The sequence below is a fragment of the Melanotaenia boesemani genome, chromosome 7, assembly GCF_017639745.1.
Source record: "Melanotaenia boesemani isolate fMelBoe1 chromosome 7, fMelBoe1.pri, whole genome shotgun sequence".
In the NCBI taxonomy this organism is placed as follows: Eukaryota; Metazoa; Chordata; class Actinopteri; order Atheriniformes; family Melanotaeniidae; genus Melanotaenia; species Melanotaenia boesemani.
The window spans coordinates 28,850,340-28,876,151 of record NC_055688.1 but is presented as its reverse complement, the minus strand read 5'-3'; the positions used below and the strand labels follow the sequence as shown (position 1 = coordinate 28,876,151).

Here is a 25,812-nt window from a genome sequence, read left to right as displayed (position 1 = left end):
CCTGGGACATGGCCCAGGCCGCCATCCTGCTGAGATGCACATCCACAGGACAGCTCAAAGGGCAGTGTTGAGGCAGGGTCACTGAAAAAGGCTGATGGTCTCATCCATGAAACACATGATGCAGAAATGAAATTATATCTTGCCCTGAGGATAAATCACAATATGTAGAAATCCATCCAAAGCTGTATTCACATCCAAACAGCATTGTTCAAAATCATAAAAAAGACACACAAGAATATCTTTTTTCTCACCCAAACTCATTAATTCTACTTCCTACTTGTGAACAAATAAATGTAAATAGCTCTGTAAATAAACACTTTGTCTTCGCCAGGAGGAAATAAGCCCCCTGCTGCCTCTGATTAAGATTACCAAAGTGATATATTTGGCACAAAAGTCAGCTCTTTACCTCATAAACGCAAAAATCTCAACACAGCCACCCACACTGGCATAGAAATATCACTAACTGAGTCTCCACCCCTGTATATTTGACTGTCAGCTTTGTCATTGCAATGTTGGCTCATTTCATTACATTTCTTTATGAGTGGCATTTTTGGAACATTTTCATCTGCCAGGGGTTTGAGTATCATGAGTTCAGTGGTATTCCTTAACTCTGGCTGTAATAGTGCCACAAGTAATAAAGCTGCATGGTCAAATGGTCATAGCTTTGCCTCTGATTTTTTCTTAGATCAGTAAAATAGCACTTGTTCATTTGAAAAAGCATATCAGAAAGACAGATGAGTGGAGACAGGGATAGCCAGGCGCTGGCAGCAATGTGAGGAGGGCTACCCGAGACAGAAAAGATGTCATGCCCCTTTCGCTTTCTTGTCCGTAAGGAGAATTTTTCAAAGGGTACACAGTTTAATTATTTCTAGGGGAATTAAATTTGTTATTCTGGATCTGGACCTTGTGAAAATTCATTTTGAATTTCTTATAATATTTCAATGCAACTAAAATATAATTTTATGCACCCCATTATGCTGTAGATTTGTGTGTCATGGTTTTTGAACACTATCCCCTTTTAAAGTCTACTCACGCACAAACAACAAATCAGTCTCTAGTATCACAAAATGCATGTTCTGCTGATTTGAAGATCTGATAAGATAGATAGATATCTATTTTTTGTCATATACCAGCAGTAGACTATGGTCTTTTGTTAGTTTGGCCTTTCATTGTGAGCCACTATGCTGTATCATGTTGCTAGATGAAAATATGCGGCTCAGTTCCTTCTGTAAATGTAAGGAGTAGGAGTCTAATATTATTTATAGCAATCCACCCACAAACTCCTGTAGAATTTTGTGATCTTTCAGGTGAAAAATGACTTTTAACTTATGTAAAGCATAACTGATGCAGAGGCACTGTGTCTATAATTGCAATGTTTGAGGTTCATCCAATCTAAGCCACCTTGAAAAGTGTATTATTACCGTGAGGGAAGGCTTACATCAAACTGTGGTGCATTTCATACAAGAGGAGGACTTAATATATTTTATGGTATAGATTGGTTTCTCAGTTTTGATGCATCACTTTGTTTGTAACAAAGCGTATTGACCCAAAGTGGCAGCATCTGCTCCTAAAAAATATAATATAATTTCCAGCCAAGCATATAGCCAAGGATGGAGGAGGAGAGGATGAAAAAGCACTGCTGAATCCTCCCTCTGTCTGGGAGCTGTCTGTGAGACCAGGCCATCTGCACATTCATTATCACAGCTATGATTCCATTATTGTTCTGTGTGGCAAGAAGGACTTGTTCTGTCTGGCCTTTGTTATTCTTATCTTCTGTGTAGCTGACAGCCCACTTTTGATCATGGCAGCAACGAAATTAACAACTATCATGTAATATAGTGCATAACTGAATTATTGTATCTAATATTGACACATTAAACATCATCCTATCTCTTCTTTCTGTGTCCTTGTGCAGGTCTGTTTCACAGAGCCATCATTCAGAGTGGGTCAGCCCTCTCTAGCTGGGCCGTGAACTACCAGCCGGTCAAATATACACGTCTCCTGGCAGAGAAGGTGGGCTGTAATGTCCTGGACACATCAGACATGGTGGACTGTCTGAGGAAGAAGAACTCCAGGGAGCTGGTGGAGCAGGACATTCAGCCAGCAAGATACCATGTGGCCTTTGGACCTGTAATTGATGGCGATGTTATTCCAGATGACCCTGAGATTCTAATGGAGCAGGGCGAGTTCCTGAACTATGATATCATGCTGGGGGTCAACCAGGGCGAGGGGCTACGGTTTGTGGAGAACGTGGTGGATTCAGAGGACGGCGTGTCTGGAAATGACTTTGATTTCTCTGTATCTGATTTTGTGGACAGTCTGTACGGGTACCCAGAAGGAAAGGACACACTGAGGGAGACCATTAAGTTTATGTACACAGACTGGGCAGATAGGGACAATCCAGAGACCAGGCGGAAGACACTGGTGGCTCTCTTTACCGACCATCAGTGGGTGGAGCCATCAGTGGTGACGGCTGACCTCCATGCTCGCTATGGCTCGCCAACCTACTTTTACGCCTTTTATCACCACTGCCAGAGCATGATGAAGCCTGCGTGGTCAGACGCCGCCCATGGCGATGAGGTGCCCTATGTCTTTGGAATTCCTATGATCGGTCCCACTGACCTTTTCCCCTGCAACTTCTCCAAGAACGATGTCATGCTCAGTGCTGTGGTCATGACCTACTGGACCAACTTTGCAAAGACTGGGTGAGTATAGAAATCAGGATTCCTAATGAGCCATTTCTACAGGGTTTGAAATATATGACTTGGCACCTAAATAATCAATGTGCTGTTAACTAATACTTTTTAGCAAAGCAATGTTTTTATTTGTAGGCTGCAAAGCTTTGTTGTTTAATCAATTTAAATGAAAATTTAGCAAAAATTTGAACAATATTAAATGAGAGACTGCTGCAATATAATAATACAGGACAATGTTGAACAGCAAAGGCCTTGTATCCACAAGTTACAAGCTGACATTGTTACTATAAGTGTCTGACAACATTATGGAAAGGATCTCCGCTGAAGTCTCACTAAGGGAAGTAATGCACTCTGAAATCTCATGAGAGCAAAAATATTTCCAAACAACAGAAGTCTATACATGAGTGACAGGTAGCTGCCATGGGAAGAGAGAAATAATGTTACGGAGATGGAGTACATGCTGTTAGGGATAGTTTTCTAAAAGCAAACTGTGGTTAATTTTTACACTTTTCCAAAGAGTGGCTACACAATGTCAGGTCACATTTTTGCAAAGCTTTCAGACTTCCTTTGGGAGACTAGGACATGTTAATGTTTTTGAGAGCTTTGCACAAAAGCTGTAAATACTCATGCGCATATGTCCAAGATGACTGCCATTCAAACAAGAAAAGAAAATTCTACACAAAAGAACCGTTTTCTAATGAAAAACGCCGCCTTATGAGCGACAGACTCACTGAAGTCACAGTGGAGATTGTTTTATTCACCAAGCAAAGTTCACTCACCTCTGACTGTTGCTCCGCTCTCTTCTTGTCCTCTCTATAATTTATAGTAGCTCTTATTCTGTATTCTCCAGCTCAAATAAAAGTGGGTGTCCATCAAATCCCAGTGTCCCATCCAAATAGTGAAAAAATCTGCTGAAAATTTGGCCTTGACATATGGAAATGAATTAATTCTAGCAGTTATTTTATGTCCCAACTAAAATTCCTAAAATATAATGATTTTATAACACACCCAAAAATTATACAGGCATTGACAGGAATTTTACAGCTGAGAAAGAAGCATAAACTAAAAGTTTTTGTTATTTCTTTCTTTTTAAATGTGTCTTGCATTTTATTGCCATTATAACTATCTGATTGTCAGCTGCAACTTTAAGCACATTAACTCTGTTTAATTCCTCTACTATATAACAAAAGTTTATTGGTCATCAGTGAAGGTGATCTTGCTCTGTGTGGGCTCGGTTTTAAAGATTGAGTGCCTTTTTTTGAATTACAGCCAGTGGAAGGAAAATAGTGTCCATGCTGAATATATTCTCTCACATATAATTGATCTAATAAGATTAATAAATCCCAAAAGTAATCCCTGTTTAACAGTGGGTAAATATTAGATTTTTTATTATTATTAATATTATTAGAGAAGAGTCCGTTTGACTTTACGTATGCTTGTATACACCATCACATTTGCATTTGTTTAGAGAAGTAAATACACACAAGAGTAAGCTTATACTGAAGGTGTCACTTTCTGGAGTCAATAATTGAGTTGTTTTATCCAATAGACCGTTGGTTTGATTTGAGGCCAGTTCAGTGAGATATTCTGGGCTCTGGCTGCAGTGATGGTTATGCACATTGGAGAAGCTTCTTTTTTCTTTTTGCTTAGCAACATTTATCTCACTATTTAAAGTACCTAAAGTTGTCCAATATATGTTAGTTCACCGACAGTACAACTGTACAACAGTAAGGAACTTGTCATCATTAAATATTCCATGTCAGGGAGGTTTTTTGACAGAAAAATCCAGAAAATACCAAACAGTTAACAAAATTTGTCTCTAATCCCTGTTTAGATCCAAGAAGAATCTCGTACTGCTCTTTTAACAGTATAAATATTATCCATCAGATGGCTTGTATTTTTTTTTCCTTGCCAGTTGCACTAGGAAATTAGTAAAATTAGTGATCGCAGAGTTACAAACTTGCTAAGTTATTAATAGAAAGTTGCAGAGAGGAAACCCACCTTGGTCTTGTGAAACACTCCTATGTAGCAGAAAAGAGGCAGAAACTCTAAAATGAATAGTTGGCAGAGGTGTATTTTTTCCTGGACTTTCTGGCTTCTGCCTGAAGACCTGAGACATATTGAACCTGAAAAAGATTGAATGTCCCTGCTGAATGTGCAGTGTGCTTTTTTTGTGTTTGGATAAATGTTTGCGTTTTGTATGTGTGCATGGCTGCCTGCCTTTCTGTATATTTAGGTCTACACGGTATCTGTGTGTTTGTTTGTGTGTGTGTGTTTGGAAATTCTATCTATGCTCTATTATACAGGGGCCCAAAAGACACAAAGACTTATCAGGAGGCATATCAAACTCTTGCCCTCAGTGGTATTGATTCCTTCAGCCTGGGCCCAGTCGATCACTCGTGTCCTGGGTGACTCGCTCCCCAACATGCTCAATTTCACCCCCACCCATCATGAAGGCGGGCCATTTTGTGTGACTACTAGTAATCATTTCTAACAACTTAAATTTAATTTGATGATCCCTGTTACCAGAGAGGTATCGATCTCATCCTGAATGGGATGCTGACTGAAATCTTGTTCTGTTTTTATCTGTCTCTATATCATCTGCTGTCCAATCAGATGGCATTTCCATCCAGTCATCTGGCTGCAAGAACCTTGAGCTGCTAATGGCAGACTTGTGTAGATGGACTGATATAGGCTGTTTCTGCTCTTCTAGGAAGCACTGAGGTCCATCAGTGATACTCAGATTAAGCAGCCATCTCCTTAACCTGGCAGCCATCTCTTGTCAACACATACAGCTTTGCAAGCACAGATTTAATTCCCTGCTTTTCCCTAAATTATATTATTTGGTGTTGCAAGAAAAGACATTGTGAATTTTAATTTAAAAGTTTTAGGCCTTTAAGTAACAAAGCTTGCTTCTTATTTACTGAATCATTCTGAGCTTGGATCTTGGTGTGTCAGCTAAATTAATTTTGATGACAGCTTGTATGTCATTTCTAAAACCTCTCAGATTGAACACAAAAAGCCACATTGCTTTTTACTGCTGACCCTGTCAATTTTGTCAGTGATTGATTAAGATTATAAGCAGAACACCAAGAAAATAAACTGATTCCAAATCTGTGCTCGCTGTTACAGAAAGCGTCTTTCATATGGTATGTTGCCTTAGCGTGACTCCAGACAAAGGGATTACAGGCTAACCACAATTAGGCACTGAAATGGTAAAGAGGTTGGGATTAGATGCCAGCATAATGAAAAAAAAGAAAGAAAAAAAACCTGTGCTGCTCTACAGGGTAATTTTCCCTGTGGCATGAAAAGGCATGTACCAACAGCTTTTTTTGTAGGGGTAGAGGCTGTAAGATATTTCCCACACATTTTGAAGTTCATTTCCCTCATTTAGACTATACGAGGGGATATAGATATCTCTTTCAACACTACCCATCCCAATCTGGCTCTTGAGGACACACTTTTAATTAAGACCCAGCTGAATTCCCTTTGCCTTCTTGGCCTGTCCAACAGCCATCTTGCCTATATCTGTAAAGCAGCTTTTGCTCCCCTTCCAGATGTTCGTAATGAACTGACCCAGATTGTGTTTCCTGCCCCTGTCTCTAAATCGGCTGTAGAAACATGTTTGACACGATGTTGAGACACTTGGGCTGCATGTCAACAGTGTGTATCATAGCAGCATCCCCCCAAAGCTCTTCCCGTTCCTGGCTCTCATGTGTAATTTTTACAGGGCAAATCCCTTCTCCTTGCCTTTTTTCCTTTTTTATTTAGTGTCACTGAAGCATAAACACATACAGAGAGTGCACACAGTCAAATCTTCTTACACTGTGCACGTGTACATTTCTACTATGAGGGCATTCTTTCCTGAGAGTTAGGGATGTTTCAGATGCTAGGGATTTACTCAGCTGTGAGTTATTTTTCCGACTATATTTGTTTTACTATTGACAGGCACAACTGGGCTGCGCTAGAGTGCGACAACATCATCTCGCCACAAGTCTGTATCCTCCAACTTGTGTTTTCTCTGACAAAAATGCAAGCACACTAATGGAACGATACACAAAAACATTAGCTGCGCACCTCAGAAAGGACAAAATGATAAAAAACACAAAACACATCAATCACTATGCATCATTAGTGCTATAAATGTTGTTGTCCATTTCAGACTTCTTTTTATTTTTATTTTTGGCCTGCTGGTGCTCATTTCCCCTGCTGTCTGTGAGATGTGCCACATACTGTGCAAGGCCATGCAAGATAGTTAAGAGCAGAGTGCTGTCATGTTTTGAATTTTTTTTCCCCTCCTTGGTATCTTTCACTACTCCTCCATTCCTCTGTCTCTCATTATTCCCACACAAGAAAAATACTGATGCATTACACTGACAACATGAGCTTAAATATGCGGCATTGATTGGTTTAGCAACAATGGCTGCCGAGCTAACAAAAGTAATGGCATTGTGTCCATAGAGCAATTTAACTGCCTACACTATGATTTACAACACTGCTAGTTGAGTTTCCTTTTGTTTTCCTCCCACTTGTCAGTCCAGCATCCTTTCTCCGTAGGATTAACAACACTTATGCATCGGCTCTCCCGTCTGACCTCATTCATACACAGCCTCAGTCGTTCTTGCTTTTTTTTTTTTCTTTTCATTCTTTGCTCCACTAGTTACATCAGTCATTACTGACCCCCTCTGTGAACTTTCTTCGGATTATCTTCCACTCTCTTAAGGCGTTCATTAGAGACAACTCAACCTGTACCAACAGTATATGTGAAAGCTTCACACTGTGGAATGGCACAGCCCCCAGCAGCCACCTACTCCATTAAATAGGCACTCACTTGATAGGAGATTTGTAGCCAATATCTTGATTTACATTAGAGAAGGTAAGGAAGTGGTGTGGCTTGTTAAGGGGCTGGCATGCCATTGATCGGTGTCCATGCTGTGTGCTGAATGTAATGAGAGAAAGGTGGCAGTGGATGAGAAGAGGAGGAAGTAAATCTGCATGCACTGATCTTAGTTGTGAGATTTTAAATTAATATAAAATAAAAAAGGGAAAAGAAAATGATTATTTAAAATAAATCTGCCATTTAGATATATAGCGAGTCAAAAGGGTTAAAAGAGGTAGAAAGTGCATGTAGGGGAGGTGTTTTGTTTGCTGCCACTCATCTAATCAAACAAATCAATAGTGTCCATAATAAGGAATGGTCCAAGAGTTGTGTCCTCTAACAATTTCACACACCCCAAAGTCACAGCACCTCGCCTTGCATCACTTAGCCTGCTGAACCGAAGGCTGCCATTAAATATGAACCACGCATCACTCAGCCTTGTGTCCCAGTGTGTAACCACATCAAGGGTAAAGGAGCACAGCCCGATGATTTGCTTGCTCAGTGCTGAATTTTCCCCCGCACCCTGTTCTAAGACAAAGTCTACCATCAGGATTAGATTAGATTGAGTATAATTCTTTCAAATGGACACAAACTGCAGGAAAAAGTGTAAGGTAGTGCTATGTTGGAGCACAAATTAGAATTAGCTCCTTACTTTGTGTTACCTGGTAAGTAGATAAACAACTGCAGGGGATGAATTTGTTACACAAGAGTAGCAACAATAACAAAAAAATAAATAAACAAATTAACTTTGCATATTTTGCAGCTTAGCAAAATCGGTGCTGCCGCGGAATTAATGCATGTCCTTTGTTTTATATTAAGTAGCTATATCCAGCTCAGGATTCACAGACCTTGAGTGCAGTGAAAATAGATTCTCGTCTTTTGCCTTAGGGCACCTAAACGTGTCTTTTCAGATTTGGTGATGGCTAGGTCTATGATCATTCAAGCGCTTCAAATTACATCAGGATGAAAAGGGGAAGGAGGTACATGGGAAATGAAAAAAAGAAAGAAAATGATATTCATTCTTCCCCCTTATCTACCTTTTACATCAGTGCTTGCAGTTAGGGCTTAGAATAGATAATGAGTTCAGGTCCCATTCTGCCACATATGTAGGCAGAGCCAAGAGTTGAGAGCTGCGTCTGTCATCCACGTGGCACAGCATCTTATAGATGACTGTTTAAATCTTACATTACAGGACAGAGAGCTTTTTCTTATTTCAGTCTGGAGAGGCTCATACAGCTTGTACAGCTTTGGGTAATCTGACAGGTCTTGGGTTCACATGCTGCACTTGTGTGGTTGAAGAGGTCAATACGGCGTGGTGCATCTGAAATACAGTGCAAATGTACACCCAAGTGCACACAGACAGGCACAGGATGAAGCACACATTCACAAACTCCACGCCAATCACAGACACAAACACATAGGAGCACTTAAACACGTATGGCAAGCCAAGGTTAGCAAGGGGTCAATAGGTCATCAACATTGGAAGAGAACGGGGTCAGAGGAGGAGATGAAGGTGATGGTTTATAGTACCACAGCCATATGAACACATCAGAGGAAATCTGAGAGGCTATTAAAACGCCTGCTTTTATGGGTGTAATAATCCCTCTCCTCTGCCTGGGAGAGCACAGCCTCCACAGCTTCAGCGACCGTCCAGAGTAGATGGGAGGTCTGAAAGGAGGCAGGCTATCATCTAGTGCAGGGGAGCTCCAAGAGCCCAACAGAACCACAGACACGACTTTATGAATGAAATATATACCACAGTAACTATGAAGCTGTGTAGCTGAGAATATGCAGCAACACACTTTCCAAAGTTTATCAGCTCATTATTACAGGGTTTGAGTGTAAGATAATATAACAGAATGTTTCAAGTGCAGCAAGTCCTCTTAAACTCTGAGGTAAATCAGGCACATGTAGGACATGAACAGGCTTAAACCACCCATCTAAAACAATTTAATTTCAGCTTGCCAGAAGCTTTTGACAGTTTATGGTAATATTTATAAAGTGTTTAAAAGTCTTTATCCCATCATGATCCACAGACTCATTATCAAATTTCTCTCTTCTGACTGTTGAATAAAAAATGGTTGGATTTGAATTTCTGAATATTTAGCTGTGACGAGTTTCCACTGAGAGAGTACCAAAAACAACTTTGCTCTGTTCACACACAGAGTTCAGAGCTGAGATTTAGGAACCCTGGAGTTACCTGCTTTGACCTGAGGCTTCATTTAGAAACCTTCTACAATCTAAACTTTTTCTAAAGAACCTGGAAACTATTTTTACTTCATTTTTTTTCATTGTAAACAATTGACTTTGCTTCAATATTTATGAAATGCTTTATAAAAAATGCTCCTGTGTCTTAAAATTGTTGATGTCACCTTCAGACTCAGAAGGTAAAAGGACACATTTGTTGCATGAGGTCAAGATTGGTTAACATGAAACATTCTAAAAGTTTCATTTAATTTTATTATTACAAAGATGAAGGTTGCATTTTGTGAAGCTTCCAAGGTTAAATTGTAAACCTGTATCTGTGACTGTATAAAAAGCCTGTGAACTTTGTGTTTTATACCATATAACATAATATATATTACATAAATTTACTGTTATTATGTTCTAATATGAATAAGGAAAAAGAAAATGACAGCTCCAATACTGTATATTCCGTCCTCTTTACTCTGTCAATGTTCTTTATAGGCTGTTTTCACAGCCACATAATTAAAACCACTTGTAGTGGAGATGAATAGCAGTAGATAGATTTATTAAAACACAATGTAATGCCGAGAAACATTGAGTCCTGGCATTGATATGGATTTTACATTGGCATGTATAACATTGCTAAACATCATTACAAACCAATGCTCCCAGACACATCAAATAATTCCGCAGTAACAGCTCGAGGAACCTGACAAAGAGTCAAAGAGAATGATGTAGCAAGCTCCCCAAATCCCACTATGGCCAGCAGAACTATCCTGATCTACGGGGCCCTATCTCATAACCCCCAAAATTCAATAGAGCCAACAACCCAGTGTCAAACACCACAGGACACCCTGAAGTTATTTCAATCAATTTTGCGCAGAATCCAAGCAGATTGACACCTGCAGGAAACAGCACCATTTTGCCAAAGACAGAAAAAAAGCAGCATGGCACTCAGGAAACCAACATAAAGTAAATCTGGCATTGCATCACACAGTAGTGCTCACCAAGCCCACATACAAATAGAGCAGGGTAACCTAGCACCCCTCTCCAGACTGAGTTGCAGAGCTCTAATTCAGGTTGCTTCCTTCTGAATCTACAGCTCAGGGCTGGACTTCAAAGCCACAAAGCAACCCCAAGTTAAGCAGCAGTGGGAGAAGCTGTTCAAAGGAAAGTTGACTGTTTACTATTGACTTTGCAACAATTACCCAAGCATATGTGTGTGTAATTAGATAAGGCAGCCAGTTGTTCTCTAATGCGGCAAATCAAATTAACTAAAGATGCCACATTGATTTCTTTGTGTTCCCTAAATTATTCATCTTCACTTGCGCTGAACCAGCCAGGCAGCCACCATAGAGCTTTTCTACCTCCACTGCAACAGTGCTCCCTCATTCCCTGCACACACTCATTGTTTTGCAAGAACTTTCCAAGTACCTTTTTACAATATTTTTTTCCATTGCAATTCAGCCAATTGACCCTCTTGAAAAGAAAGCACAGTGTTGTGGAAATACAGAATTCCCATTAACTGAGTTAGCTCTGACCTCCACTACCATTGTTATGCATTTGTTCGAAAGAGATAAAGGGGCAGAACATTTGCTTGTATGCCTGTGTGACGGCATGCATGACACTGCTGTAAGAATTTACGAAGCACGCAGGCTGCAGACAAACACGTCTCATGCTGCTCCATTGACATCCTGTTTGCTGGCATGTTGCGTTTGGGGAGATCAATATGACCTTACCTCCACCACCCGCTCCTTTGAAACTTAATTACTGATATTCAGCTACAAAGTCATCATAGTCTGGCTGTCAATATTCATTGGGGATCATTACGGGCCTAATAAAAGAGGTTATTTACGGGCTGCTCTGCTGACACCAGCCCAGGTCCAGGGATTCAGCTCCAGCCATCTCAATTTCCTTTGCCTCTCCCTCTCTCCTTCTCCCAGAAGCACTGACCTGAAAAATAAAAATTGACAGCAGAGAAACGAACAGGAAAGAGGATGGAGGCTGAATTCTTCTGGCATGGCTTTTAATTCTCTTAGCTATGTTGGGAGTTTGTCAGTATGTGCCAAATACAGAGGAATAAAAGATAAATGTTTCCACATCCCAAAATCCTAAACTAAATTTGAACTGTGCTTGCCACCTACATTAAATTCAGATCCACAAAAGAACATTTCATGACATTTAGAGAAACAGCACATTTTAATGTTCATTATTTCAACATCAGTTACTGTGCTTTCAAGGCCACTCAACTTTAATTTAAGTTTCTCCACAGAAAGTAATTTAGTGCATACCAAAAACAATACCAGGTGCCACAGAGCTCCCACTCCTGACATTGCACGGCAACGAGTTGTGTGATTGTTGGAGATTGCTATATGTTAATTTATTCAATAAATCAATAGTTTCACTGTAATTGAAATGGTTGACTATTTGAGGTAACAGAAAAGTGGAACAGTGAACTCTGTAGATAAAAAGAGGTACTGCATCCAAACAAATCTTATTTTCAGTCTTACTCTCACACACACACACATCTCGATCATCCCTTGTTTTCAGTCTCATGCACAGAAACATCTATACATTCACATATACACATGCACACAGACACACTCATGCACACACACTTTCTAATCTAGAGTTTAGATTAATATTGTCCATTTTCCATCAGTGCTCTGGATGCCAGTGCACACTGTGCTGCCTTCCCTAAGCAATTAGTGGAGGGGCTCCACCAATGTTGGATTATCAACAACAAGATGCCTCCTGACGCGAGCCCTAAAGCCTGCTGACTTATTCATATGTGTTTACTTTAAAAGCTTCTGCCCTGGTTTTTGTAGGGTGGGCTGCCTCAGACTTGAAATTAGATCAACATCTGGGGAGAGAAGAGAAGAGGGATGAGACAGGCAGTCATGTTCATAAAGAGGTAGCTGAAAGGAGAGAGGGGAAAAAAAGAAGGTTTGGGAAAATTAGAAAATATAACAAATCGTGTGAGCTAATAGTGGAGAAAACACACCTTGGTCAGTTTCTCGCTGCAGCTGTTGGCTGGTTGATGTGGGTTTGTGCTTATGCTGTTGTGAAGATCAATAAATTTTCCACAAGCTGAAACCCTTTCATACCAAAATATAAGCTGTGACTCATACTGTTTTTTTTTTTTCCTATTATTTGCATGCGCCTCCCAGTCCCATATGAATGTGGGAGCATGAATCTGTCAGAATCTCATTTAACTCTACTCTGTGCATCTCTTCCTTGTCCGTAGGGATCCCAACAAACCAGTTCCACAAGACACCAAGTTCATCCACACCAAGGCCAACCGTTTTGAGGAGGTGGCCTGGTCCAAGTACAACCCACAAGACCAGCTGTATCTGCATATCGGCCTGAAGCCACGTGTGCGCGACCACTATCGTGCCACTAAAGTGGCCTTCTGGAAACACTTAGTGCCCCACCTTTACAACCTCCATGACATGTTCCACTACACATCCACCACCACCAAAGTGCCACCCCCAGAGACCACGCAGAACACCTTGTCCACCAAGAGGCCCAATGGGAAAAACTGGCCATTCAACACAAAACGACCCTCTATGTCGCCGGCCTATAACAGTGAGGATAAAAGCTCTTGGAGTGATGATGAAGAGACAGGGCCTCTTGTCGAGGATAACCCGCGGGACTACTCTACAGAGCTCAGTGTCACCATCGCAGTGGGAGCCTCACTGCTGTTTCTCAATGTCCTGGCGTTCGCAGCGCTCTACTACCGCAAGGACAAGCGGCGGCAGGACTCCGGCCACGGGCAACCCAGCCCGCAGCGCCAGACCACCTCCAACGACATTGGCCACCACGCGCCGGAGGAGGAGATCATGTCGCTGCAGATGAACCAGACGCACCATGAGTGTGAGGCGGGGAACAGCAATGAAGGGGCACTACGCTTGGCCTCACTGCCTGACTACACTCTCACTCTGAGGCGCTCTCCGGACGACATCCCCCTCATGACCCCTAACACCATCACCATGATCCCCAATTCTCTGGTGGGCATGCCCAACCTGCACCCATACAACACCTTCACAACTGGCTTCAACTCCACCGGCCTGCCGCACTCCCACTCAACCACCCGCGTATAGCTTTAAGGAGGCCAGGGGGCAGCCAGCGCAGGCGGGGGAGGAGGCGGCGGAGGAGCATGAGGATAAACGAATGGAGGAGAGGATTGTGTTTTATAAATATCACAGGGAGGGGGAGGGCTGTGAGGGGGAGGGGTGGGGAAGGGCAAGAGACGGATTAAAACGTGCAGAGATTTAACTAGACTTTTACAATGAGGAGAGTTGCTGAGAGCTCTCTGTGGATGTCATGTTGTGCAGAGCTGCCAAAATCAAACTGCTTCCTGTCTCCTGACAAGGGGATGGGTTTTTTCTGCAGTGTTTTCTTCTTTTTGTTTTTTTGTTTTGTTTTGTTTTGTTTTGGGTTTTTTTTTTTTTTGTTTTTCTAAAATAATCATTTTAAAAGCCTTTTTAAGCAGACTGAGGAGATATCAACACTTTTTTTTTTCTTGAATTCATAACAAAAGACAAAGAGAAGTGCTTTTTATTTCCCATTCCGTCCTCCTGTGGGAGACACATCTAGAACAATGGCCTCTTCGTCAATATTCGTGAAATGTTTTTAATTGCTTCTTTGTTTTGTTTTACGTTTCAATGCCTTACAGAGCTTGTTCTTTTTTTGTCATTATTTCTACTCCCTGAGACTATTCCATGTGGAGTGTGTTACAAGCAGATGAGACTCAAAAGATGAGAGACTAAATCCAGGATGGGAATCTAGGAGATAAGCAGATGTAGAGATTTTAAAACCACTTTGAGCAACTTTTTTTTTTGTATATCTTTCTGTTGCATACCAACACAGCCACACAAGTGGTGTTATATGTTTTCTTTTTTGTTTGTTTGTTCTTTTAGTGTGTATAGATATGATTTGTGTGGGACAGCTCTTGCCAAGAGATGAGCGGGCAGAGATAAATACTATGTTACTGTGATTGTTTTGTTTAAAAAAAAAGAAAAAGAAAAAAGTGCATCTTTTACAGCCAATCTATCTGTTTAAGCTCTCTGATATTATCTCCACATAGTGTGCACGTACACATGGGTTTTGAGCACCAGTCTGTTTGTGTGCATGTGAAAATGATTTCTCATTTGCTGTGTGCAAGTGCAGCCAAGATGCTGAGATAAAGGAAGAGTCACATTGTCAAAACTTGCAAATGCAAGGCTTGTGAGCAAGTGGGTGGGTGTGTGTGGATGTGCGTGTGTATGGGAGAAAATGTGTCCATGAGTGTGTGTCCGTGCACCTTTTTTTTTTTTTTTTTTTTTTCAATTTTAGATGTTTTTTGTTTGTTTTATTATTATTATTATTATTATTTGTTTTATTTAATTTTCTTTTTCTTTTTTGTTTTTGTTGTTTTGTTTTGTTGTTTTTTTTTTTAGGTCATTATACTGTGGGTTTTTTTTGGGGGGGTTTTTTTTAGGGGGTTGGGGAATGAGAACTTTCTCATGATGCTGATTTTGGTTTACCACCAGTAGTGTTTCTGCTGCGTCTCTGGGTGTCTGTCTTTGCAACATAGCACTTTTGTTATTTTAAAAGTTATATATGTCTAATTTTGCTTAAAGATTAAAGAATAAATCAATTATTTTATGTGTAAGAAAAAAAATAGCTAAAGATTCAACTGAACTAACTGAGATGATTCCATTGACTTTGTAAGAGTTCCTCTTCAAAAGCAGACAGTGGCCTGTTTGCACTGACTAAACCTGCATCAGTGCACACTTGTATTTCTTTGAATATATATATATAAATATGGGCATACATACATATATGTATAGGGCTTCTATGGAGATATCATTCCCACATACAAAACAATTATACACTGTTCAGACTGAAAAGCACCAACACAAATCATTTCTGTGTATTGTTGTTGTCATTTAAAACATACCAAGCCAAGAACACTCGAGGTGTCTTTGTAAGAGCTCTATATGTATATTTATGTATAAAATATTTAATATTTATTTATGTATAACAGATGCATACATGCTGATTGTGCCATGTGCCAAATTAAAACTGTAAAAAATTAAGAATATAAAGTTTCACTAAACTTTTTCCTCCCTTGATCAAAGTTTTTCTCCTCCCTTTTATGACTTATTATTTCCATTTTGAATGAGTTAAAGACCCACCACTTCACAAGAGTTACGCTCTTCTTTTCTCCTACTCCATCTCCTCCCTCTTTCCTTTTCTCTTGCTGAAACCTTGAGAAAAACAGGCTAACAGCTTGGGGTCTATCTGTGTGCATAACTCCAGATTTTGCTGTAATTCATGCAAAGTAGTGCTGCTGCATTGGGAGATTGTGAAAAGATTGCCTTGATGCACTCACACGGCATCCTATTATATGTTAATCTTGGGGAGAAAACTGGAGTTATTGATTCTGAAAGTAAAAATGACAATTTTCATTAAGTATCTTGGTGCAATACAGATTGTCTCCTGCGTTACAGCAAAGTGAAATAATGTGACATGACCAGTGATCCTAGATCAACATTGCAGTTTTTAGATACTTCATCCCAACATTTTTATGAAGTATGCTATTACAGCTTCCCCTGGTGTTTAATGATTGGAGACGCAGCAGAGCGAGAAGTGCAGTCTGGTCAGCTCATCATGGTCCCTGCCAGTAGCAGAAAGAAGGAAAGGGTTATGTGAGGGAAATTGCTTGGAGACTGATCTATGTGACTCATCTTGTTTTGCTCATCCTGCCTTATATGGAAATTGCTTCCTCATCAGTACCTTCAACAGAGCCACAAATACAAAATGAGAAACAAGCAGTTGGTTTCCACCTAATGCTGTCACATACAAACAGAAAAATGTTACAAAATCTCAGTGAGAAGAATATTACTGCATTGATTGCATTTTAATTAACAAATCTATTTTCAAAAACTCAAAACCACACGATTGTCATGAATCTTTTTTAATAAAATATGTCATTCAATTTTCCACTCTAGCAGTTATTTATCTCTTTGTGGATCTTTTAGTTTTTAACCATGAAAATCTCTCACTCTGCTATGGCCAGTTCTTTGAACCACAGCAATTCTCAAAAGGATTAAGCTAAATTATACTCTATAGTATACAAGTGGAAGTATCAGGATAGCAATGCATTACAATTCCATTGCTTTGAACAATATGAGTTGACCAGCTGGCCACCAGGTTGTAGCCACAACTTCTAGCAGCTAGACTGACAGGCTTAGCAGTAAGATCACTAGCATATGCAGTTAGGCCAGCCCTTACTAGTTGCTAGGCTAGACACAGATGCTAGTAATCACCTTACAGCTATATGGGCAGCAACAATGCTAAGTTGCTAATTCCCTCAACTAGACACCAAGCTCTGCACTGTTGATATTGAAAGGCATAAAAAATTAATACACCACCATTCTGATTATATTTGCATGCAGCGTCTGTTGTTTAGTATGTTGGTGTAACTGCTGTAGCAGCTACAGATGCTAGCAGCTGCTTGGGGCAACCATTTAACTTACCCTTGCTCCTTATTTAATCAGTTCTTCACAACACATGCAAAGTAGATGAAAAGTGTCAAGTAATCTCCTGGTTGATCTTCTGTTCTAAGCCCGCATGGCCTCGTCTTTCTGAGACTAGGTGGTGTTCTGCAGATTTAAACCAGGTTGGTAATAAATAAAATATCTTAAGAACATTTAAAAGATTATAATTAGATTTTTAAAAGTTTCTAAAGTTGACTTTTGTGATGACTAACCATGCATTAATTGAGTTTTGCTGCATTTGGATGTCTGCTGGCCAGAGTGTACCCTGCCTCTTGCCTAGTAGCAGCTGTGATAGGCTCCAACCTTAAGACAATGTATGGATGTATTGGATGCCTGCTGCCACCTGGGGTGTTCTCACCTCTGAAATATAATTACATGGGGCCAAAATTGTGTGAATGTGCTTAGGAATCAATATTAGTGCAATCCCTTTCATTTAAAAGGAAAAGTGACAAGTGGTCAATAGCACAGCTCCAGATAAATGCTAATAGTACTTCATGCCTGGTGGATGTATGAAAGTATGTGTTTAGTTTGAATGTCTTTTAAATGCTCTTACTATCACATCACAATTGCAAATGTGATTCCAGTTATTGTTGATTATTAATAATTTATAATTTGGTATCTGCAGACCACCAGATGAAGGCAGTAAGTTGCAGATGAAAGCTCTGGAGATTCTAACATATTTTTTTGTTTGTTAGTTTGTTTTTTTTTTTTTGTTTTATTTTGTTGTTTTTTTTTGTTTTTTTTTTTGAGGTAGGATGTGTTGGGGTGACTGAATCAAGGTATGAGTAAAAGTGGACTAACTAAGAGTGGCAGGAGGTCATTTTCCACTGTCTCAAACACAAACACACACAACAGCACAGAGCTAAATTTAAGAGAAGTGACTTGAGAGTGAACTTTCAAAGGGGAGAAATGTCATGGGAGGGCAACTTGCTCTTTTCATTTTATTTCCCATATGTTGTTAAATAAGAGCAGATGTCACTGAGTATCAGCAGAGGTAGACCTGGTGGCTTCTGGAATACAGTTTGGGGTACATGGCCCTGTGAAAAGTCACAAGAATTAAGTACCATACCAAAGGGGGAAAGACCATGGATATTGCAGTTATGCGGTGCAGCAAGAGAAAACAAGGTCAGGCTCATTCTGCAAGATACCTGAAGACTTAATGAAACAAGTCCAAATCTCATATGACAGGAATCACCAGCAGGAGAAAAATGGGACATTCAAGAATGAGACTCTTTACAGCACAGCCGAGATTTGTTTGCAGTTCAGAGAGTGTGTTTCGAAAGCGACATTACTCACGGATAGACTGGAATACCCCGATGGGCTTTGTGACTGCCTCGACAGTACTCGAGACAAACCCAATGTAGGAAAAGGATGTGCCAAATTACACAGTGCCACCCGCTGGGAGAGAACTGCAGGCATGTGAATGTGGATTTTCTTGTGTGCATGTGTGAAGATGTTGAGTTTTATTTCCATTGGAATTTGTTAACTATATTTCATCTCACCTTCTCCCTCATCTTCACCTCCCTCCTCACAAGTCTACTTTGCTTTTTTCTTCCCCTTGTGTGCACAGATGTTTTTGCTTTTAATTCCTACATACAAAATACGACCTGGGCAGCTTTCTCTCTCTAACAGATATGATGTGCCTATTTTATCTTTCTTGAACTTTGCAAGAATTTGTGCCATAATCTGGACAGCTCACACATTCTCCCTCATTTACAGTTTAATTATGATGACTTAGTGAATTTCTTTGCAAAGAAGCTAATGAACAATACTCAATAAAAAGCAGAGAAGAGGCAAGTCACTGAACCATAGCTCTTCTACTTTAAATGCAACTAGTCCGTTTTCCCAGAAGGGGAAAACATAATGGATTCTGTCTAAACATCAATAATCTATTATTTCCATGTGAAAAATGCACTCTTGACAATTTTTCTCTTGACAAATTACTGGCATATTTTCCAGGTTTTCAAGGAGCTGTTTTGGTAGCATCAAACCATGATGCTGTAAGACATTTTTCACAAAACACAAGCACTGCAGTCATCAAAGCCATGGGTCTTTGAGCTCAAATACATCATGATGAATATTTTGTCTCGGTGTTGCTGTACAGATTTTTAAAGATGCCATTTTTCTTCTGTTCATGTCCATAGAATGTATTCACAATAATGCAAATTGGAGTAGTCAAAATAAAATATCTATTCTTTTTGTATCTCATTGTGCTTCTCATATATACAGAACATGCGATCTGGGATGCAGTGTAGAATGTGATTAAAAACAATGTTTTGTAAAATTTAAACTAAATTCAACTGGGCCTTTCTGTGTGGAATTTGCATGTTCTCCCTATGTATTCTCTACTGGGAATTTCAGCTTCCTCCCACAGTCAAAAGACATACTTGTTAGAATAATTGGCATCTCTAAATTCTCCCTAGGAGTGAGTGTGAGCATGAATGATTGTTCGTCTCTGCAATAGCCTGGCTAGGAGGCCCACTACTAAAGTTTTGAAAGTGAAATTATTTTTTGTTTGTTTGTTTTTTCCATTATTGCTTGACAAATTATTTTACCAGCTCAACAATTCAGAGCCTCTTCTTATGTTTTTAATTTCTAGTGTCAAATGTTTTCACCACCCCAGTCTCATTAGAATCTGTAATACTTGTCTGTGTCTAAAATATTGTCCCATGATCCAGGCTTAACCCTTTGAACCCTGTGCCTAATTTTTAGGTCTCTGCTCAAAAATTGCATACCCATAATGAAATTATATCTCTGCAACTATAAGGTCTATTTGAATACTATTAGTCATAGTAAAGGGAACACTTTACGAATTTGTTAAGATGATCAAATATCAGTAAAATACTGGAGAAGAATAAATGAAGATGGCACATAGCACTAATGGAAACATTTTCAAGCTCACTTAAAAAAATACATTTTCAGGATGAATATAAATATCTCTTTGGAATGAAGCAGCTGTATCTCTAAACTTGAATCAGATGATAGTACAATATGTGAGCATTATCTCTACAACGGTAAAGTGAAGGAGAGCAAAATTAGAGAGGTTTTAGAACAGACAGTACAGTTGAAATCTCCAAAATGGCCATTTTGGCACAGTTTGACACACAGAATATCAAAAGTTTAACAGAACCCACCAGCTCCTTCTTCCCAATAATAACAGTTTTGTCCAGATCAAGAGTGGTAACTGTCAGCATCATTGTGTCACAACAGGAGTGGAAATGTCATCAATATTGCGTGGGGAGAAGTATCACAGTATAGGTCATAGGAAGAAAAAAATGAGCAATTCTCCATTTTTTTACCCTTGGCTGTGAAATCGCTATATATTTTTATATTATCATGGACTGACCTAAGTGTTTTTCCTTCATATATACTGAGATTCTATAAGCAAGATCAGCACTAACTTTCTTTTTCTTTTCTTTTATTTGTTTTTTAAATCGGAATATCCTGTATGGAAAAAGAGCAGGGTGTTGTTTGGTATTCCTAAATAAGCTGCTGAAATGAGCAAGGACTTCCCTGAAATACATTATCTTAATGGTCACCAAGCCTGTATATATTAGTCAGAGCTATTAATACCTTTACAGTTGTACAAGTTACCTGTGCCATGTGCACTAATGCACCCGCATACCTAATTTCTGGCTTTGTAATTGTAGTCTTTTGCCTTCGTCCACCTTAAATTTGTTTAGGTCATAGGAAGCTCCTTTAGATGGGTTTTTTATTTATTTATTTATTTTTTTATTATTTTTTATTTATTTATTTATTTTTTTTGCTTAGTAGAGATTTAACTTGCATTAGTGGATGCAGTGACAGATGGTGTTCATTAGCAACGGTTCTTACAGGCATTTCTAAACCACTGCAATGATCTCCACCAGATCGAATAATGCAGTTTTTCATGCAGTGCTGACCAAAGGTTACAGCTTGTGAAAGGCAAGACTTTCAGCTTTGTCCCTTGTGCATAATTTCCCCAGAAATTCTTACTCTTTTAACAATGTTATATATATATATATATATATATATATATATATATAATATAACATATATTCTCCACTCTCTTAAGCTTTTTATGTTAATGTTCAAATTTTACTTTCATGTTTTGTGCCCTTGTCCAAACAATTTTAGATAGTGTTTACAGCAAGAGTTTCAGTTCCAAACTGAACACATTACCTTGTGATATTGCCTTCCCTATTGTCAGTTAAATACATGATTTGAACAACCAGCTAACCAGCTTTTTTGTGCACATTATACATAACATCCTACATTTTTGGATGAGGTTTGCCGTATTTGTCATTTCCAACCATTCCCACAAACAAACCAAAATCAAACTATGATACTTATCTTGCTTTAAAATACTGGCTGTTGTCACACCCTGAAGAAGCATGGCTCTGTGTCACTAAAGTCACTGCTGTCCAAAAACCATAAAAAGCAGCAACAAGTCAGACTAGTGCAATGGGTGAGATACGTAAATTACAACAAACATGGACAGGAGATCTTCCCTCATTGCTCTTCCAACTAGCAAACCAAGGAGACACATCTTCCAACATATTTATTGACACCAGCTCAAAATGAAGCTAGTCCAAGTCAAATTACTTCTGCAAAGATGTCAAAATAATTATTTTTTGTTGATATCTTTATGTGTTTTTTAATGCTTTTTGGACAATGTCATATGAATCAAAGTAACATCAGAATGATTTTACTTTGCATCATCCAATAAACTGGATTAACATGTAAAAACTAGCTCAAATATAATGTACTATTCTGCAGTAAAAGAGGCTAGTTTGGCTTTTATAGGGGTCCAGTAAACAAGGGTAGTCGCCTGTAGTTCATCTAATACAAGCATTCCCACCTGCCCCAGGCCTAAAGCTGCTTGTCGACTACATAATGATCTGCCCTCTGCAAGATAGATGGCCTGGAGATTCCACTGAGGCTGCTGAGACTAAAGCCTGCACGCTCCAAGTGTGCGAGGAAAGTAACAACAGCAGGCAACAGGGATGTTTTAAGCCTCAATTGAGTGTCTATCCAGTATCCTGTCTAGAAAGCCCAGCTACCATGAGATGCTACTTGATTGATACATTTTCCTACTAGTTGGTCCAGTTCATATAACATGATAGGAAAAGACATTTCATGGTGACATTCACTATCCCCAGGATGTTTCATTCTGCTTTAACTCTGCCAGTCATTCACATGTTTGTGGTATATTCAGGGGTATTTTGCAAAGTCATTCAACACCAACTGAGCCCAGGCCTATCAATATCCCTCAGTTGCATCAGCTGGAGTTCACCATCAGGTGGCAGACCATTAATGCCTCTCTTAGATGTTTGTTACTAGTAGTAGCGGAGGATTGCATCAGTGGACTTTTGGTGTCAGAACTCTGCAGCTTGTGTTGCTCTGGTTCAGACTACAGAGGGCTCCCAGAAAATGCAAAAGTATTCTTTTACTTAGATCACATTACAATGATTTTCAGCAGCAGCAATTTGATCCTTAATGCTAATCTAGGCTACCAGGCATTTCACAGATCTTTTAGATCAAATACACTCAGAGTTTAACTTGAGCATCCGAGTTTACTCAAGAAAAAAAGATAAATGGGATAACTTTTTATCTCGTGAAACAGTGGAAATGCCCTTTGAAATTAAGTTCAGCACCTCCGACAACAAAATACACTTAACTTCAATTATCAAATCATCAAATGGTGCCACTTTAATAAAAACGTGGCAGTGTGTGGCCTGGAGCATTCAGGTGTGTGCTAACACAATGCCATAGAGGAGAGACATCAACAATGATCTTAAAGAGGTAATCATTGCTTTCTATTGATCTGGGAAGAATTTTGAGGCAATTTACAAACTACTGGAGTCAGTCTTCTATAAGAAGAAGAGATTATTCACAAGTGGAAAACATTCAAGACAGCAAGTTTACCCATAAACTCAGAATCCATGCTCAGAGAAACTCTAACAATCCAAGAGCTGCATCTCACTCTGGTCTCAGCATGTTAAATGTTAAAATTCAGGACAGTATAATTAGATGAAAGACTGAACATGTACAACTTACTCTAAAGGATTGCCAGAAAAATAAAATCTTATCTCTTGAAAGACCAGTTCATCTAAACGAACCGCAGGACTTCTGCAGTACCTGGAGATGCTTGGTTGTAACATACAGCAGCACATTTGATAAAAAATTACTTATAACTGATAAAACACCTCATAATCTCAGCTTGTTTTACAGTCACAGGACCTGGAGACCTTGCAGTCATTGAGTCGAACATGAACTCCTCTATACAACAAAGTGTCTTAGACTCAGTCTGAATCCATTTGTCCAAGAGCTAAAGTCTGGCTGAAATTGGGTCATGCAACATTACAATGATCAAAAAAAAAAAAAAATGGAATCAAGATGTTGTATTGCCATAGTTACATCAAGGTGTAATGAAGTTCAGATCTCAACTCAATTTACAGTAAATATTGTGGCTGAACTTAAAGAAAGCTGCATAAAACCAATATCCACAAATCTGAAGCAACATTGCACCAAATTTCTTCCACAACAATGCAAGCGACTGATCCCAGAGCATAACACCGAAAACGACTATCACGTCAAAACATATTTATTTGTATAGCATGTTTAAAAAACAACCAAAGTGCTGATTTTTTTTTTGGAAGCAAAGGATAAAAAAACAGTTAAACATTTATTTAAAAAAAAAACGGTCATAGTAAAAGTAATAAATAAATAAACAAATAAATAAATAAACACATTTTAAAAGATTAATAACACCTGAAGGTTTTGAAAAATAAATTAGGTTTTACTTTAGCCTTGAAAATATCTAAGGAAGCTGATTCTTCGACTGAGATAGAAAGATGTTCCAAAGCTTTGGAGCAGCTACAGAAAAAGCATGACCACCCTTTTTTATTTTTCTAGATGAGGGAACAATTAAGAGCAATTGATTAGCAGATCCTAGGCATCTTGTGATGTAATAAGCACAGAAGACTTCTAAACAGTATTCAGGAGTTGAACCTTTTAGATCTTTAAAAACATATAAAAGAGTCAAGAGGACTCAAGACTATTTCAAGTTATTGCTAAGAAAGTTGGGTCTGTAAGCTATCAAATAAGGAGATGCACTTAGTTTTTTAAAAGTTGCATTATTTTTGCTCAATAAATGACATGGTGCAACATTTTTATATTATTTATTTAACCGTTATTTAACCAGCAAAGTCCCTTTGACATTTAAAACCTTTTTTCAGAATGGAGTCCTGGCCAAGAGGCAGTAAAAATTCAATATGTAGTTACAACAAGATGTCATCTGAAGTTACATTTACCTGGGTTGCATTTTTAAGACTTGGTGAGGACAAAATGAAACTGAGTGTTCTTTGTTTTGCACAGGGCTGTACATCAATTGCTTTCTAGGGTGCACAATACATATTGGAAATAAATGCATTTCACATATTGTACAATAGATTAAAATTTGTTGTTTCAAATAAATATATAATGCAGCAGACCCAAAGTTTTTATCATCATAAAAATGGTGCACTGTTTCCAATCACACTCCTGGAACTGCTAACATGCTCAGAGCATTTTCACAGCTGCAAAGATGCCCTGAGACCTCCTTGTGTGACTGACAGCTTCCTAGCTTGCTACTTGACAACATTCTGTTTTAGGCCCACCGGGCAGCCTGTGGCATTTGCTAAAACTGTGTTCACTCTCCATTCTCACATCCTCATTTTCTCACAGCTTTTATATCCCCTTTTCCCTCAATCTTTTTAATGCATAAATCCTGCTGAAATTGGGTTTTATTCATAATACAGATGTTTTACATGATCCAAGACTGGAAACATAACACTACTGGAGTTGTTTGATGCATGTTTTGTTGTTTGCTTGAGTTTTAGTAACAATTTCAAGTAAACAGAGTTGAAAGAGGAATGGGGAAGTAGAATGAAGAAATCCCCAGTCTGCAGTGATGTAATGGCTCATTTAAAGTCCAGAAGGCTGGATGACTCACATTCCTTTGGATTCAACTCCTTTAAAAGGAATTGGTTGCCTCTTGCATACAATAAGAGAGGAGAACAAAACAGGAAAAGATGTTTGGGATTTGGATTCACGCAAGAGCAAACCACAAAAATCTAAACAAATCATTAAAAATGCTCAGTTTTAGTAATGACTCTAATTTTTTTTTTTTCTTTGAAGTAAGTTTGGTGTACTGTAAACCTTTTTTTTTTACTGAAAGATCCAAACAGCTTTTAGTGTTGTTTTGTGGGACAGAGATACATTTACTTTAATAATGCAAGAATATAACTGTTATGCTCAATTTTAATAGGGGATTTCAATTAGGGAGGCTACAAAAAGAAAAGACTAAAACCAGTGACTCTGAGAGGTTCTGCTTTTAGGAGCATGTGCTGAGAACTAAATGCAAACAATATACTTCTAAAATGGAGTGTTTCTGCATGAGAGCCATATTGAGGAGAGTAAGATGTGCTTATAAACAGAATGTATGATAATAGATCAAATTTTTGGGACAAAATTGACTGTA

The 25,812-nt window shown here is 39.0% G+C and overlaps 1 protein-coding gene across 3 annotated transcripts in view; it reads left to right on the top strand.

Annotated features, from left to right (window-relative positions):
- nlgn3a (neuroligin 3a) overlaps positions 1-13,938 on the top strand; it is a 129,451-nt gene extending 115,513 nt beyond the window's left edge. For all 3 annotated transcript variants that reach the window (XM_041991032.1, XM_041991031.1, XM_041991033.1), the window contains 2 exons: positions 1,916-2,705; positions 13,010-13,938. In XM_041991032.1, the coding sequence (XP_041846966.1) occupies positions 1,916-2,705; positions 13,010-13,865 (1,646 nt within the window). In that variant the 3' untranslated portion in view covers positions 13,866-13,938. The remainder of the gene's footprint in view (positions 1-1,915; positions 2,706-13,009) is intronic.
- Positions 13,939-25,812: the final 11,874 nt, after the last annotated feature.